The 16511-nt window shown below is 45.4% G+C and overlaps 1 protein-coding gene across 1 annotated transcript in view; it reads left to right on the top strand.

Annotated features, from left to right (window-relative positions):
• The first annotated feature begins 630 nt into the window (after nucleotides 1-630).
• Nucleotides 631-16511, top strand: part of acap2a (ArfGAP with coiled-coil, ankyrin repeat and PH domains 2a) — a 116515-nt gene continuing 100634 nt past the window's right edge. Inside the window, exon 1 of the mRNA XM_082174149.1 lies at nucleotides 631-927. Within this exon, the coding sequence (XP_082030275.1) occupies nucleotides 875-927 (53 nt within the window). The 5' untranslated portion in view covers nucleotides 631-874. The remainder of the gene's footprint in view (nucleotides 928-16511) is intronic.

Raw genomic sequence — 16511 nt, 5'->3', positions numbered from 1 at the left:
CAAATTTGAAATGATAAGGGTCTAATTTCAGAGAGTTACCAAAAAAAAAAAAATGTTTTTGGGCTTATACAGAAGTTTAAAGATAGACAACTTTTAACAAAGTTTGAAAAGTCAACCCAAACATTTTTGCAATACACACATTCCCAAAACAAATGAATAATTGTCTCATCAAACTGATGACAAAATGAGCACAAGGGGGAAATACTTTTATTAAATTTTGCACATTTATAAATAACTGGGTAGCAATTGTGAATAATTTTAATAGAGACTTCAACCACTTTATTATATATATATATATATATATATATATATATATATATATATATATATATATATATATATATATATTATTTTTTTATTTTTTTATTTTTTTTATTTTTTATTTTTTTTGCTGAAGAAGCCAGAAATCTTCCCATACTATATCATCAAATTTGTTATTCCAAAACTTACACAAGCAGGTAAAGAAATCTGAGCTCTGTTAAGAATTGAGCGAATTTTCTTATTTGACAGAGTCAGGGGCATTTAATGCTAAAACGGCTTGCCATAGGCTAACGTCACGTTGCCTAATTAACATGTAGCCTATGAGATTGTATTGGGGAGAGGGGAGCATTCACTGTAGTAAGACTGATATCTCCGCTAGTCGGATGGGGCGCACCGCAACTGTATGTCGGATGCTTTATCATAGGATACATACAGAAATAAATACCATGACCATATCAGCAATAAATGCCACCGTGTGCACTGTAAATGAGTTGCATTTCGTGCGTTAAACGCAAAAGTATTGTAAATCATTTTGTGTTTTGTATTGTCCGTGCGCTCTTGGGATCACCTCCAGACATCAGTGCGATTAATAGCTTATCATTATTTCATCAAAATGAAAGTGACGGTGGATTTTGAGGAATGCCTGAAAGATTCGCCACGTTTCCGGTGAGTCTGATGCTGATATCAATCCACGTAAATGATGCACAAAAGCTCTGTATCACTCTCTCCTTATGGATGCAACGAGCTGCGTCTCAAAAGCTAGTGAGCTGCCTACCTAGACAGTTCTGCTGGTCATCATATGATTATGAGCATGTGCCCATGCTGACTAGGTAGTCAGCTCACCAGCTTTCGAGACAGCTGTAGAGTCTCACCTCACCTGCCGCATTATCAATGAAAAATATGCTTTAGAAAGGAGAAACAAATGAGGGGAAATGTTTTTCTGTTTCATTAGGTTAAAAAAACAAACTAGGCTAATTGTAGCGGCTCTCTCGGTGCTTTATGTAATTGTATTACATTCTGCCATTTGTAAATGACATTCTGGCGTGTTTAACCTTGCGTGTGTGATAAGGAATGCTATGATATAGGCTACACGTCGGTTTACAATTCTAAAAGTAGTCGTGACATTAATAACACGTTTCTGAATCTGAATATAGTGGTTGGGATGTTATTTCTGTGCATTTCCAAAAGTGGATATTTTACCAGCAACAAGATCAGTAGCCTACAAAGCTCAGTTCTCTTCCCTACAGATAAATAGGCTACTGTTTGAAAATGCAGTAAATGTGCATTCGATTCATATTTAATGTAGTACTTAATTTTACAGTCCTGTTGCCCATGTACATTATATGTACTTACAGTTATTACAATAAATATAGGTACTAACCCTGAACCTACCCTTATCCCATGTAGTTACCTACCAGTACTTTCTTAGGTAAGTACACTTTAAGTACACGTACTGCAAAATAAAGTGCAACCTTACGAATGTACAATTTGCCAGATCAACAGCATATTTTGCCAAAGTTATCCCAAGTGTACCATAAAGTGCCTTTGAGACTTCACAATTTCCAAAATAAAAATCTGAGATTTTCCATTTAACTTCATAGGTGTTGTATTAAGGAGACCTTAGGATGTTAGAAATGCATATTGGTCAAGCTTCAGCACTTTTTATAAATTAACTGCAAGCTGACAATATACGAGCAAACCATAAAATATGTCCACCCTGTCATGGACAAATTCAAAGTAGAATAAATACATTTTCATTGCATAGTGATTCTAAAATGTAGATCTGCAGAAAGATAGTGTTTCGATAATAATGAAGTTACTGCCTAAATATGTATTGCCCAATAAAATATGCTATAGTTGCACATTCTTTTCTAAATAAAATCTAACAACAAAGATAGTTAGTCAAACTTTAAAACAATACTAACTGGCCCTCATTTGTTTATTAAGAAATCACACACAAGGTTTTGTTAACTTGTTGAAATAATTTTTTATTTTCATAAAAGTTGAAGATGACAGGGTGGACAACAAGATGACAGGGTGGAACTTGGCATGACAGGGTGGACAAATGCTTAAATGGGTGAACTAGAAGAGAACAGGAACATTAGAGAAACAACAGGAACAACAAGAAAGACACATGAACAAATGAAAACAAACTGAAAATCCATGAAAACTAAACACACTGAACATACTGTGACAGAACGCCCCCTCCCGGTAGACGTGACCTCGCGCCGTAACAGAATAAGTGAGGGAAGGATGGAGGGGGCTATGGGAGTGGCAGAGGCGATGCCGCAGGCAGGGAGCCAGGAGATGGCGAAGGGATGGTGAAGGGATTGCAAAGGGTAGGCATGATGGCAGAGGAAGCTGGAGGAGGTTCAGGCAGAAGGCGGCTGACCGGGAGGAGACAGAACTGAAGAGTCCAGGGTGTTGCAGACGGTGGTGATGGCATGGTGGTGAGTGGACGACGATCTCTTGGTGGTGAAGGTGGAAGCAGTCTGATGGCACAGACCCAGAGCTCCCCAGTGAGCCAGGTGGTGTAGTGGCTGACGACAGCTGGGGGACGACCACAGGAGACGAGGCTGATGGATCCCCAGGCGCAAACGGAGAACTGCAGGAGCCGAGAGACATCGCTGGTGAAGGAGACCCAGGTGACGTCTCAGTGACGAGCATCGCAGGTGGAGCCAGAGAATCCGAGGATAGGGGCGACGCTGGTGAGACCAAGTACAGAGGCAATGCTGAAGGGAGGGAGGAGCCCGCTGCAGCCGTAGGGGAGCAGCAGAGGATGTCCGTAACATAGGATGTCCGTAACGTAGGCAAAGCGACGACCGACCAAGGGGGAGCTGGTGGGACAAGGGAACCCAGTGGAGTCACATGGACGAGGGTTCCTGGAGGAACCGAAAGTGGGAGGAGCCAGGGCGGAGCCAACAGGTCGATGCGCTGAGATGAGGGTGTCCGAGGCAGAGCCTCAGGATCCTCAACTACCGGCGCTGCTGATGGTTGCTCGACCTGCGGCTTGACGGGTTTGCAAGGCATCTCCAGGGACGTAGTAGGACAGCAAATATCCAGTAGCGGCGGAGCTGGAGGACTGGCTGAGCTTGGGTGGGTTAGGCTGGGAGTCAACAATTCCTCACTGACGTTTATCAGCCAGTCCTCGGTTCGCGTTCCCTCGTCCGTTGATGTCGCAGGCTCACACCCCTGGTTAGACTCGCTCGGGGGCTCTACTTCCGGCACGATGGTGAACTCTGTTCCTTGGTCCTCGGGCTCTGGCTCACTCGTCACGGCGGGTGGTCCCTCAACGTCTGTGGGGGGCTCTCGCGCATTCTCTGCGGTCAAAGATTGTAACTTCGGCTCTGGGTCTGGCTGGGTCCTGGATCGGGGACGGACGCTCTCCAGACACTGGATGATGGCTTCCTTCCAGTTCAGACCGGTGGTGTCTGGGAGGTCAACTGGATGGTGAAAGTTCGCCCCGATCCAGAACAACAACTTCAGGGTCTCGTCGTCGAAGGGGCAGGTGCAGGCAAGAATAAAAAGCTTTTCTGAGCCATAATTCAATTTAGGGCCGGTTATTCTGTAATGTTAGACAAGGATGAGATAACACAAGATTTTAAATAATATTAAGAACAAACAGCCAACACACGAGACAGTGTGCTATGCACAAACAATAACCGACCAGGAGTGCAGGTGAGGGAGCAACTTAAGAAGGAACTCGAACGAGGATAATTGATCACACACAGCTGACACATATGAACTAATGATAACGGTAACCAAGGAGACAATCGAGTGGTGGGAATCTGAACAAAGACACATGACAAATGAAAACCAACTGAAAGTCTATGAAAACTAAACACACTGAAGATACTGTGACACTGATGTGCTTTGACTGTCTTTTTTCCATTTTTTCCATTTTCCCCTCTCTTTCTTAAGGTACTTTCTTCTTCTCTCTGGGTCAGCATCATGATATATATATCCTTGCTATCTCACCTCCACTTAGACTCATTCCTGGAAAAAAATTATAATATTTCAAAACAATTCAAAACGTTCTCTTACAAATTTCCCTTTAATTGGTCCAGCTAAACTAGGCTTGCCTTATTCATTTACATTGTTAGGGCTGTATTTTTCAATCAAATTATCATCATCATCAAAACACCTGCTGATAGAGATATTGCCAAAAAAGTTCACGTCCACTCATGTATAGAATCTACTGTTATAATATATATGTGTTATAACTGTTCTAATATGTGAAGAAAAAAAATCTAAATGTGGCAAAAACTGCACATGTCCTCCCTGTCATGATCCATGTCCACCCTGTCATGGAAGGCTTGATGACAGGGTGGACAATGACAGGGTGGACATTTTTGGTTAACCTGTTAAGTGTCACTGGCACTTTTATATTAATTAATATTTCATAATGACAGGGTGGACATGTTAAGCTTGACAACACGCAGCTACAAACACAATATGATGAAAATTAGGAAATATAAGTGTAGATACTTACTGTGTGTGCAGAAGATGTTTTAACCTCCACTGAAGAAAGACCAAATGGGGGAGGGGATGTCACTGAGTACATCAGTTGGTTTCTTAAAGGGGCGTTTACCCCACAATGACAGGGTGGACAGCAATTTCGGGGACACTTGCAAAATGCTTACTATTATTATGAAAATAAAATATGAATAATCAAAATTACTTGTTTTATTCAATAACGTGTTGAGGACAATAAGTACATTAAAAAAGTAGGCCTATTTTAATTTTATGTCATTTAACCACTTTTTACACTCACTAAATTTAGCTGAGCAGCGTGTTGGACATGCCAAAATCGCATACATCCATTACAGTGTGGAAATGGAGACATTCAGTTCATTACTGGACTATCAATACATATTTTCAAATCACTGATAATGTTGAATAAACTGTGTTAATCAGTTTATGATTAAATAGATATTGTATTTTTACTGAAATATTCTAAAATGTGTTCTTGATTAATTATCATTAGCTGCTTACTATGCATTCTCATAGACTTCTTTTGATGTGTAATCAACCGTATATTAGTCCAAATTTGACCCAATGAACATATTTTTGGCCAAAGAGTCCTTGAACTTTTTTCTATACATTCTCATAAACTCCTTCTGATGTTACATCAGCCGTACTGTAGTCCAAATTTGACCCATTGACAAACATATTTCTGTCCAAAGAGACATCGATCTTGAACTTTCTATACGTGATCATAGACTCTTTCTGATGTAACAACAGCCAGAAAGTTGTCCATATTTTACTTATTGAACATATTTACAATCTCATAGACTTCTTCTGATGTTACATCAGCAATATAGTAGTCTAATGGTGCGTTCACACCGGACGCGAATAGCGCGTCAGGCGCGAGTGATTTCAATGTTAAGTCAATGCAAAGACGCGTTACGCGCGTAAAAAAATCCTGCGGCGCGAATGAGGCGTAGAGCGCGGCGCGGTAGACGCGAATACGCCTCATTCGCGCGTCAAGTTCGCGCGAATAGCGTCTGGCGCGTTAAGCGCGTTACGCGCGAATGATTTTATTAGTGCTATTTGTGCATTCACGCGTTTGACGCGAATTCGCGTCTGCCGCCCGAGTTGAAAAATCTGAACTTCTGCGTCAATTCGCGCCGCGTTAACCAATCAGGAGCCTGCTTGCTGCTGTCACGTGGTGAAGTGACAGTTTATAATGTTATTTTATGTTTGGCCTCAATCAATTATTTTGTAATGTAACAATAACGACTCGGGGTAAATGTGAATTAGCTCAAGAATATGGGGAATCTTGGGAATATTAATAATTATGACTCATGGTCATAATTCATAAGTCGCATGTACATTTATTTTATCAATTATCGAGATTACCTTGTTCGGTAACTGGCCTGACCAACATTTAATTCGTCCAGCGAATAAATGTAAGATCATTACAGTTAAGAAGGGGGTATCCCTTTACAAACTCCGAGAAAGTTTTATCTTCTGGCCATGAATATCAAACTTTCTGAGTTTATGAATTAAGAACCACTAAATGTAGTTTATATCGAGCTTGTAGCTTAGATCTTTAAGTTTCATTGACTTTATAAGGTGGGTTTTCAAACACAGAGACAATTAAAAGTATAAATGGGTTTATTAATACAATGGCACACACTAGAGATTATATAAACTACAAATATAAACGTACGTAAAAATGCAAACAAACAGACAAACATTTAACCGAAACAAAACATAAAACATAGCGTGATCAGAATGAAATGAAATGAAAGAAAGAAAGATATAGAGAGAAGAGATAGAGGGTAACTTAATTCACAGACCTAAGAACTGGACACCTGAAATCAGCGTTTAGAGAGCGTTACGTTACTTGCCAGATTCTGTGTTCTTTCAGTGTGGTGCTGAAGAGGGGGGCGCGCGTGCGCGTGTCCGGCTGGTTTGCGTCTAGCTTCGTCTTTTGGGTCGTTTCGCAAGACGATGTAAAGGCTCACTTGAATTTAACGTTACCGAGAAAGTTCAGATTCATCTCCCGGGCAGGGAGAGGTTTAAAGTCTTTGTTGCAAGGGACGCAGCTACGACTCGAACATGTGCTCGCTCGATAGAGAAGACCAGAGCCTCCTCCAGATGTTCCTTTGGAGAAGCGCTGCGCCGGGGAGAAGAAGGTCCGAAGAGAGGATGAGTTGAGAGTTGAGAGAGAGAGGAAACTGAAGGTTTGGACTTTTATCAGTGTCCCATGTGCCGTCCCCTCCTTCGTGTAGGACGAATCAGCTGTCGAGATTTTTCGAGCGGGAAGATTCCTTTGTCCGGTTAGACACGCCCACTCGAATGAGTCATGATTGACTTTAACTTGAGAGGATTTTCTCCAGACATATGAACTTATAAAACAATGCGCATCACTGAATTCTGCTATCGGAATTCAACTCCGTTAGCTGGAGAGGATTACAGAGATATCAAAAATAGAATATAGGGGTTGTAGCAATGCAAAGATACATTATTATGCATTTGTATAGGCATTTGCAGTTCTATTAATGTTACAAATAGGACATGTATGCTTTCCTATGGTTTACACACACCTCTTAACACACAAATGTATATATTTAGTACATTTAAGAGTGACTTTATGGGTAAAAGTCCTTTTCTGTAGGGGGTTTCTGTTTCAAAGTCCAGAGTGTGTTTGTGTGTGGGTTGGTGGTCAACTTTTATGACCTGCCAATGAGATCGGATTACGGGATGCGATTCTACTGGGAGAACATTCTTCAGAAATACATTTCCGAGCCAAACACTCGAACTATATGATCAAAACAACATTAATCACACATGCATACAGGAAGTTCACATACAACTCTGAGTTACATACATTAAAGGATGTTAAGTTACACAAAGGATGTTTGTGTGTGTGTGTGTGTGTGTGTGTGTGTATGTGTATCTGGAATGTCACGAGTCTATAAAAGTCACGGGGGGGTCCATGCTGAAATGGGGGTTTTAGAGGGGATTCTCCAAAACAGGGTTTCCTTATGTGACTCAAATGTCCCTCGGGGGAGCCACAAAGATGCAATTTTGACCGTTCAAGCAGACTTGGAGGCGCCATGAACAAACTCGTTGTCTAAGGAGACAACAAAGGATGTGTTTGGAGATCAGGATTTACTAATTTGAACAGCATGTGACCGCATGTCATAGTCATTGTCGTTACAGTAATATGACTAAAATGCACAACAAAGCAAATCTTTCACATAAAAACTCGATTTCAATATATGATACTCATTTTGTATTGAATGCTATTTATTCCATATCTATTCTAGATTATATGAAACATTATTATTCTAATGTAAAGACAACAAACACAATTTAGTGTATAAAAACAAAAATCACAGGACAGGTTTCACTTTTGGAGGCTGGCTCCATTTATTATCAAAACAAAAATAAATGACAGATTAGGTGGGTGCGGGCGAGGGTGAACCTCGGGCCGGGCTGTAGAGCGCGGGCTCGTCAGGCAGCGACCACTCGAGGCCGAGGCCTTACGGCCTACGCTGTCCTCGTCAGCGTCCTCACCGTTAGGTCCACCAAACCTAGCTCCTGGAGCAAATTATGAAACTCCTGAAACCCTCTGGAGGGTCTGGTGGACCCGAGTACAGCGACAATGTCCCCTACGCAGCTGTTTCTGCTCTCCAGAGCATATACGAGCGGTGACTCTCTCGATTAATGCTAATGCTAATGCTCGATAAACATCTAAAAAAGATGGCCGCCAACGGGTTTCGAAACTTTCGCCTCTGACGTGCGTAAATTTTGCTTCAATCTTTTGTTTTTACGCGCGTCAATTTCGCTCTTGACGCGCGAATTAACACAAAGTGGTCAAGCGTCAAACTAGACGCGGCAGGCGCGAATTTGACGCGCTATTCGCGTCCGGTGTGAACGCAGCATAACAAAGACACCTACCTGTATACAAAAAAAAAATCTGTGAAATGTATTCTGTGAATTTAAAACAATTATTTATTAATAAGAATCATAATAATTGCAAACTATTCATTTTAGTATTGCATAAATGCACACACTGTATTTTACACTGCAATAAACGGCTCAAATGGAGTGGTTTTCAATCCTGGTCTTGGGGACCCACTGCTCTGCACATTTTGTATGTCTTCCTTACTTAACACACCTGGGGCCGTATTCACGAAACATCTTAAGGCTAAAAGTAGCTCCTAACTTGCAGATTTAGGAGAAACTCTTAAAAATAATGGCCGTGTCAGTCCTAATTTTAGGACTCCTACATTTTTGCTCTAAGAGTATTTCACAAAACCTTTTAGCACTAAAACCAGCTCCTAAATCAGTGAAAAGTTAGAGGACTTGTAAGTCACTAAGATCAAATCACAAACAATCCTAAAATGCTGTTGCTGGCAATCCGCCTCAGCAATCAAAGACACTGTACACCATTGAGGCAATAGATGATAGAGCTTTGAGTGCTGAGCCTTTTCTTCATAAATGCAATAGGCCTAAATATTTTTGATTTATAGATTTTAATCTGCAATGACATAACATAAAGTTTCGTTTATATACAGGCAAAATGTATTGAATGATGGAGAATTACAAAACATTGCGGTCAAGTTGAAAATAATGTCCCATCATCTGCCCTTGTGGGCCGCTCAAGTGACATGAGTTTGAGTTTTGGACTAATTGTAGCTTGTTTATCGAGGATGCAGGACAACCAGCTAGTAATATTTTACAGTTATCTAGTCTAGAAGTCATGAATGCATGAACTAACTTTTCTGCATCAGAAACAGATTGCATGTTCCATAGCTTAGCGATGTTTCTGAGGTGGAAGAAGGCTGTTTTTGTAACATATGAAGACACGTTGCTGTCTAAAATAACTCCCAGGTCTTTAACTGTAGAGTATGAAGTAACAGTACATCCTTCTAGATGCAAATTGTATTCTAAGAGATTTTGTGAACAGGTTTTTGGTCCAATAAGTAATACCTCCATCTGATCTGAATTTAATAGAAGAAAATTACAGGTCATCCAATATTTTATATCTGTCAACTTGGATAATTTAGAGATTTCATCTGGTTGTGATGAAATATATAACTGAGTTTCATTAGTATAACAGAGGAAACCAATTCCATGTTTTTTTTTTAATAATATTACCAAGTGGCAGCATATATACTGAAAATAGCAGAGGGCCTAACACAGATCCTTGCGGCATTCCATAATTTACTGACGTTATCTTTTTATTTGATTTTTCCCCTTTTAAATAGACAAAATTGTAACCGTCTCAAAGGTACGGTCTAAACCAGAATACCAGTGTAATTTTGTAGTCGATCTAAGAGTATTTTATGTTCCCTTTCGTAGTCACTCCGAGTTACGTCGGATGACGACGAATGGGGTTTCGCTTAGAAAGCCTATCATCTTCGAGTATAGAAAACGAGCCAATGGCAATGAAATGCCATGGGTCTGTGGAATTTGCATAGCGTATCTCCGCCCCACCCTGAGGGTATATAAGGAAGTACGCTGGCAACATGCAGATATGTTTTCGCTTCGGAGCCAAGTTCATCACTTCACTCCACAGCCAATTCCTGAGTATCATCTCTATTTCTCTTCGAGACGAGCCTCTCTCCAGGTGTTGGTGTGACAGCGAGTTCCAGCGAGTGCACATTCCCTGCTTATCTGTGCAGTGATTTGCCAGAGTTTGTGTGTTCATCTCCCTGGTCGCTTCAACACTTTGTAGAGAATTCTCCTTTCATAAAAGAGCTTGCACGTGGCACGTCTTTTTAAAGATGCCTCGCCCGTGCACTTCTGGTTGCTGTAGACTCGTTTCTGACTCTGATGGGCACAATCGCTGTCTTGTGTGTCTGGGCGTTGATCACGCTAAGGCAGCGTTTGTGGATGAGTATTGTTCCCATTGCGGGAACATGCCCATCGCACGGTTGCGGTCGAGACTCAATGATCTCTCTCGAGTGAGAGTCCCCTCACCCGCACCCCGATCTACGAGCTCCACGAGAGCTGGTACTTCGGCTGGCGGCCAGGGTGACCTGAGGGTTACGGTGTGGAACAAAGTGCCGACTATTCCACGCTCCACACCTCCCTCTTGCACCGCGCAACCCGCGAGTGTTCCAAATGAGCCAGGCCTCTGACTTGCCGCGGGTCTCATTCGGCGCTCCAGAGGAAGATTCGATGTCAATCGCTGCATCACAAGGTGGGTGTGAGTCCTTGGGAAGTGACGATTCGGCCGTGCTGCCACCTTCGGGTGTCCCAGCATTGCCCGAGTCTGATCCCGAGCTGACGGCCATGCTTTCCCGGGCAGCCGCGGCCATTGGCCTCGAGTGGTCTCCACCACCCGGTCCAGTGTGCTCGCGGTTGGACGATTGGTTTTTGGGTGCGGCTGCTGATCCCCGTTAGCGTCCGACCCCAATGCCTTTCTTCCCAGATGTGCATGAGGAGGTCACGAGGTCCTGGAAGGCACCCTTGTCTTCCCGCGATCGCTCGGCGACCTCCTCCGCCTTGCCTCCTCTCGATCAGGCGGCTGCCAAAGGGTACACTGGGGTTCCCCAGGTTGAACGCTCTGTGGCCATGCAATTGTGTCCCCAGAGTGCTTCTTCCCGCGGCGACCCTAAGCACCCCTCCAAGGCCTGTAGGTTCTCCTCCACCCTTGTGGCGAAGGCCTATAGAGCTGCGGGGAAGGCAGCCTCCTCACTGCATGCCATGGCGACACTCCAGGTCTACCAGGCCCAGATGTTGCGTGATATGCACGAGGGGAGGGCTCTTCGATGAGCTGCGTGCCGCCACTGACCTTGCTCTCCAAGCGACGAAGGTGACCACACGCTCCCTGGGTCAGGTGATGTCCACTTGCATGGTCCAGGAGAGACACCTGTGGCTTAACCTGGCCGATATGCGGGAGGCCGAGCGAACCCGGTTCCTCGACACCCCCATATCCCAGGCTGGCCTCTTCGGCGGGGCAGTCGAGGATTTCGCCCAGCAGTTCTCGACTGCCCAGAAGCAGACTGAGGCTCTCAAACATGTCCTGCCCCGACGGACCGCTGCTGCCTCCACCCAACCGCCGAGGACGCCCTCCTGTGGTTCCCCCCCCTCCTGCACGGCCCCAGCAGCAGCCTTCACCCAGGCCGCGTCGTGGAGGAAACCGCAGGAAGGCGTCACAGCCCCCTCCAGCCCCGCGCCCCGCTAAACGCCAGGCCAAGCGGCGCTCCTGAGACGGGCTGCTCAGAGATGGCTTCCAGTTCTGTTCAGGAGACGGTAGCAGGGCCGCTCCTTCCCCCGGTGGAGGGCCGGGGGAGAATCCTTGGTTTTCCCATTCCCGCTGCTCGTCCCTCGACGGGCAGCACCCTAATGTGGTTAAAGACAGAACTAACTCACCCATCTCTGAGCACACAGAGTTCTCGGATGACAGTGCGCGCCGCTCACGAGCCTCGCCACTCTCGTCCCCCTCTGTCGCCAGACCCCTGCCAGAGCACGCCCCCGTGGGACGCTGGTCCTCCCCTGGCCTCCTCTGGCAGGACGCGGCTAATGACCGTGCCCCCGCACCGGGCTGCTATGCCACCCACGCCTGGGCCGGTCATTCCGCCTCGCTGCACCACCGAGGGTACGCCTGTGGTCCGCATGACCCTGCTGGTACAGTCTTTGGGAGCCTGGTTAGAGCTTCCCAGACTGTCCCGCTGGGTCGCGGGTCAACTGGGAGAAGAGCAAACTCTGCCCCGTGCAGAGGATCTCTTTTCTCGGTATGGAAATCGACTCGGTCGCCATGTGCGCGCAGCTCAGGAGCGAGCGCGCAGTCACTGCTGACTTGCCTTCGTCAATTCGAGGGGAAGAGTGCGGTTCCACTGAAACTTTTTCAGAGGCTCCTGGGGCATATGGCATCCGCAGCCGCAGTTACGCCGCTCGGATTGCTTCATATGAGACCGCTTCAGCTCTGGCTTTGCGATCGAGTCCCGAGGTGGGCATGGCAACACGGCACGCTCCGAGTCCCAGTGACTCCGACCTGCCGTCAGACCTTCACCCCGTGGTCGAACCTCAGTTTTCTTCGGGCCGGAGTGCCTTTAGAACGAGTTTCCAGGCATGTTGTTGTATCAACAGATGCCTCCACCACAAGCTGGGGCGCCATGTGCAATGGACATGCTGCCGCGGGCTCCTGGACAGGACCCCAGCGCCTTTGGCATGTCAATTGCCTCGAGTTGCTGGCTGTACGTCTAGCCCTGCACCGCTTCTGTGCGTTGCTCAGGGGCCAGCACGTACTAGTCCGATCAGACAATACCGCGACAGTAGCGTACATCAACCGACAAGGTGGTCTACGCTCCCGCCGTATGTCACAACTCACCCGCCACCTCCTCATATGGAGTCAGAAGCATCTGAGGTCGCTTCGAGCCATTTATATCCCGGGAGACCTAAACCGTGCGGCCGACGAGCTGTCTCGGCTTCGGCCTCTCCCTGAAGAATGGAGACTCCATCCCCAGTCGGTTCAGCTGATTTGGGATCAGTTCGGGGACGCACAGGTAGATCTGTTTGCCTCCCACGACTCGTCCCACTGCGACCTGTTTTATTCCTTGACCGAGGGCACGCTCGGCACGGATGCACTGGCGCACAGCTGGCCGCGGGGCCTCCGCAAGTATGCGTTTCCCCCAGTGAGCCTTCTTGCGCAGACCTTGCGCAAGATCAGGGAGGACGAGGAGCAGGTCGTGTTGGTTGCCCCGTATTGGCACAACCGCACCTGGTTCCCAGAACTAGTACTCCTCGCGACAGCACCTCCCTGGCCTATCCCTCTGAGGAAGGACCTGCTTTCTCAGGGATGGGGCACCCTATGGCACCCTCGTCCCGATCTTTAGAACCTCCACGTGTGGCTCCTGGACGGGACGAGGCAGGTTTGAGTACCCTACCACCAGCGGTGGTGGCTACCATCACTTCCGCTAGAGCATCGTCCACGAGACATGCCTATGCGTTGAAGTGGAACCTCTTCATCAACTGGTGTTCTTCAAAACAGCAAGAACCCACGAAATGCCCGATCAGTGTCATGCTTTTCTTCCTGCACGAAGGGTTGGAGCGAAGGCTGTCTCCCTCCACCCTGAAAGTGTATGTTGCCGCCATTGCCGCACATCATGACGCAGTTGAAGGTAAGTCCGTTGGAAAGCACGACCTGATCATCAGGTTCCTGAGAGGAGCGAGGAGACTGAATCCTCCTCGCCCTCCTCTCGTTCCCTCTTGGAACCTCTCAGTGGTTTTAACTGCCCTGCAGAGTGCTCAGACCAGCTCTTTGTCTGTCATGGTGGGAAGCTGAAGGGAAAGGCTCTCTCCAAGCAAAGGTTGTCTCACTGGATAGTGGACGCCATTGCTTTGGCTTACCAGCAGCAAGGTCGACCATGCCCCCTTGGTGTGACGGCCCACTCCACCCGGAGTGTGGCATCCTCTTGGGCTCTAGCGCATGGCGCCCCTCTCTAACAGACATCTGCAGAGCTGCAGGCTGGGCGACACCTAACACATTCGTGAGATTCTACAATCTCCGAGTGGAGCCAGTTTCTTCTCATGTACTCGCTTCAACTAGCCGGTACTAGATTCTGCTCAGGTGTCTTCGCTTGCTCCCCATTCCTCTCCTCGGACGGGATACGTGCGATATTCCTCAGGTGAGCCTAATGAGCCCTGAGTCTCCTCCAGCACTGACGACGTCAATGCCAGAGTTATGCCACCAGCAGTTTTCGCGCTTGGCTAGGTGCCTCCATGTGCATGGTTCCCCCCCTGGGCGACCCCCACATGTGTATTTCCACTGTAAGCCTCCTTGAGCATGTGTCTTTCCCTCAGAAAGCCACCTTGCCACCCCTGGGGTTGAAATATTCCACCTGCGGCTGGACACCCCAGTGATTCTCCATATGCAGCCCCCCGGGGTCATATGTGTATGACCCCCCCCCCCCCCCCCCCCCTCCTCTGAGATATGCTTCCCAGTGTACCTTGGTATTCCTGTGTTAAGTAGGAGTCCTTCGTCCGTGCCAGTCTCACGACAGGGAGCTCAGACTTAGGCAGGGCACTGGAAGACAGTCGAGAGGTGGCATGATTACACTGGGAACCCCATTCGTCGCAATCCGACGTAACTCGGAGTGACTACGAAAGGGAACGTCTCGGTTACGTATGTAACCCTCGTTCCCTGAGTAGGGAACGGAGTCGTTACGTCTCCCTGCCACTTCCGCTGTACCGCTGGAACGCCTGAGTTCAGTGTCTCGGCTCCTCAGCGAAGACATATCTGCATGTTGCCAGCGTACTTCCTAATGTACCCCCAGGGTGGGGCGGAGATACGCTATGCAAATTCCGCAGACCCATGGCATTTCATTGCCATTGGCTCGTTTTCTATACTCGAAGATGATAGGCTTTCTAAGCGAAACCCCATTCGTCGTCATCCGATGTAACGTCTCCGTTCCCTACTCAGGGAACGAGGGTTACATACGTAACCGAGACGATCTATTGTATCGAACTCAGCATTAAAGGGATAGTTCACCCAAAAATGAAAATTCTGTAATCATTTACTTACCCTCAAGTTGTTTCAAACCTGTATGAATTTCTTTTTTCTGCTGAACACAAAAGAAGATATTTTGAAAAATGTCTGTAACCAAACAGTTGATGGACCCCATTGACTTCCATAGTATTTTTTTCCTATCTCTCACATCTACTGCAGTCAGATTCACCGCGTTCACTCTGAAGGAATCACTCACAATGGCTGGGCACTTGTAATGACACATCAAGGATGTTAAGAGGCTAAAAGCAGATTTAAAACGTGACCCATTGAAGTCAACAGGGTGCAAATTTTAAAAAGAGGATAACACGGTGTAGGCAACACCGATTTTTGTCGTTGTTCTCTGTACTGACAGCACTCCAAATTTACAAAAAAATTTGCTCAATGTTAAAATTGACCGGAGTTCTCCTTTAAGATCAAGTAAAACTAGTATTGAGATACAGCCTTGGTTAGAAGCTATACAATTTTCTTGCAAAGAAAGAGCACAATTGAGCGGACAACTTTTTCTAGTATTTTAGACATAAATGGAAGATTTGAAATTGGTCTGTAATTGCTAATTCATTTTGATCTAATTGTGGTTTCTTAATGAGAGGCTTAATAACTGCCTACTTGAACGGTCTTGGAACACGACCTAGAGATAAAGACAAGTTAAAGGGGTGGTTGATTATGATTTCACTTTTTAAACTTTAGTCAGTGTGTAATGTTGCTGTTTGAGCATAAACAACATCTGCAAAGTTACAATGCTCAAAGTTCAAAGCAAAGGGAGATATTTGCTTTTAAAGAAATTGCTTTTTAAGGACTACAACAAACGGCTGGTAGTAAAGTTGCCAACTTCCGAAAATAAAAATGTGGGACAATCGTGGTTCCTTTACAGGAAAATAAGGGACACTCAAAATATTTGTACTGTATCACAAAGTATATGTCATTTCAGGCTCGTATGTGTTTAAAAGTTTCTCAGACATAAACATATTTGTTTTGCTTAACCTGGTTATGTACAATTTAATTCTAAAACGAATTTTAAGGTCACGCAAAAAAGTCACATTATACACAAAACATAGTTCAAAATAATAGCATTTATCTGAAATAGAAAGCTTTTGTAACATTATACACTTTAAAGAAATTAAAGAAAGTATAGCCTACTCTACTCTAATTCAGCAAATATGCATTAAATTAATCAAAAGTGACAGTAAAGACATTTATAATGTTACAAAAGCTTTTTTATTTCGGATAAATCTCCTTTGAACCTTCTATTCATCAAATAATCTTGACTACTTCT

This window comes from Leuciscus leuciscus, assembly GCF_965113295.1.
Source record: "Leuciscus leuciscus genome assembly, chromosome: 6".
Lineage (NCBI taxonomy): Eukaryota > Metazoa > Chordata > Actinopteri > Cypriniformes > Leuciscidae > Leuciscus > Leuciscus leuciscus.
This window is presented reverse-complemented; position numbering and strand designations above follow the sequence as displayed.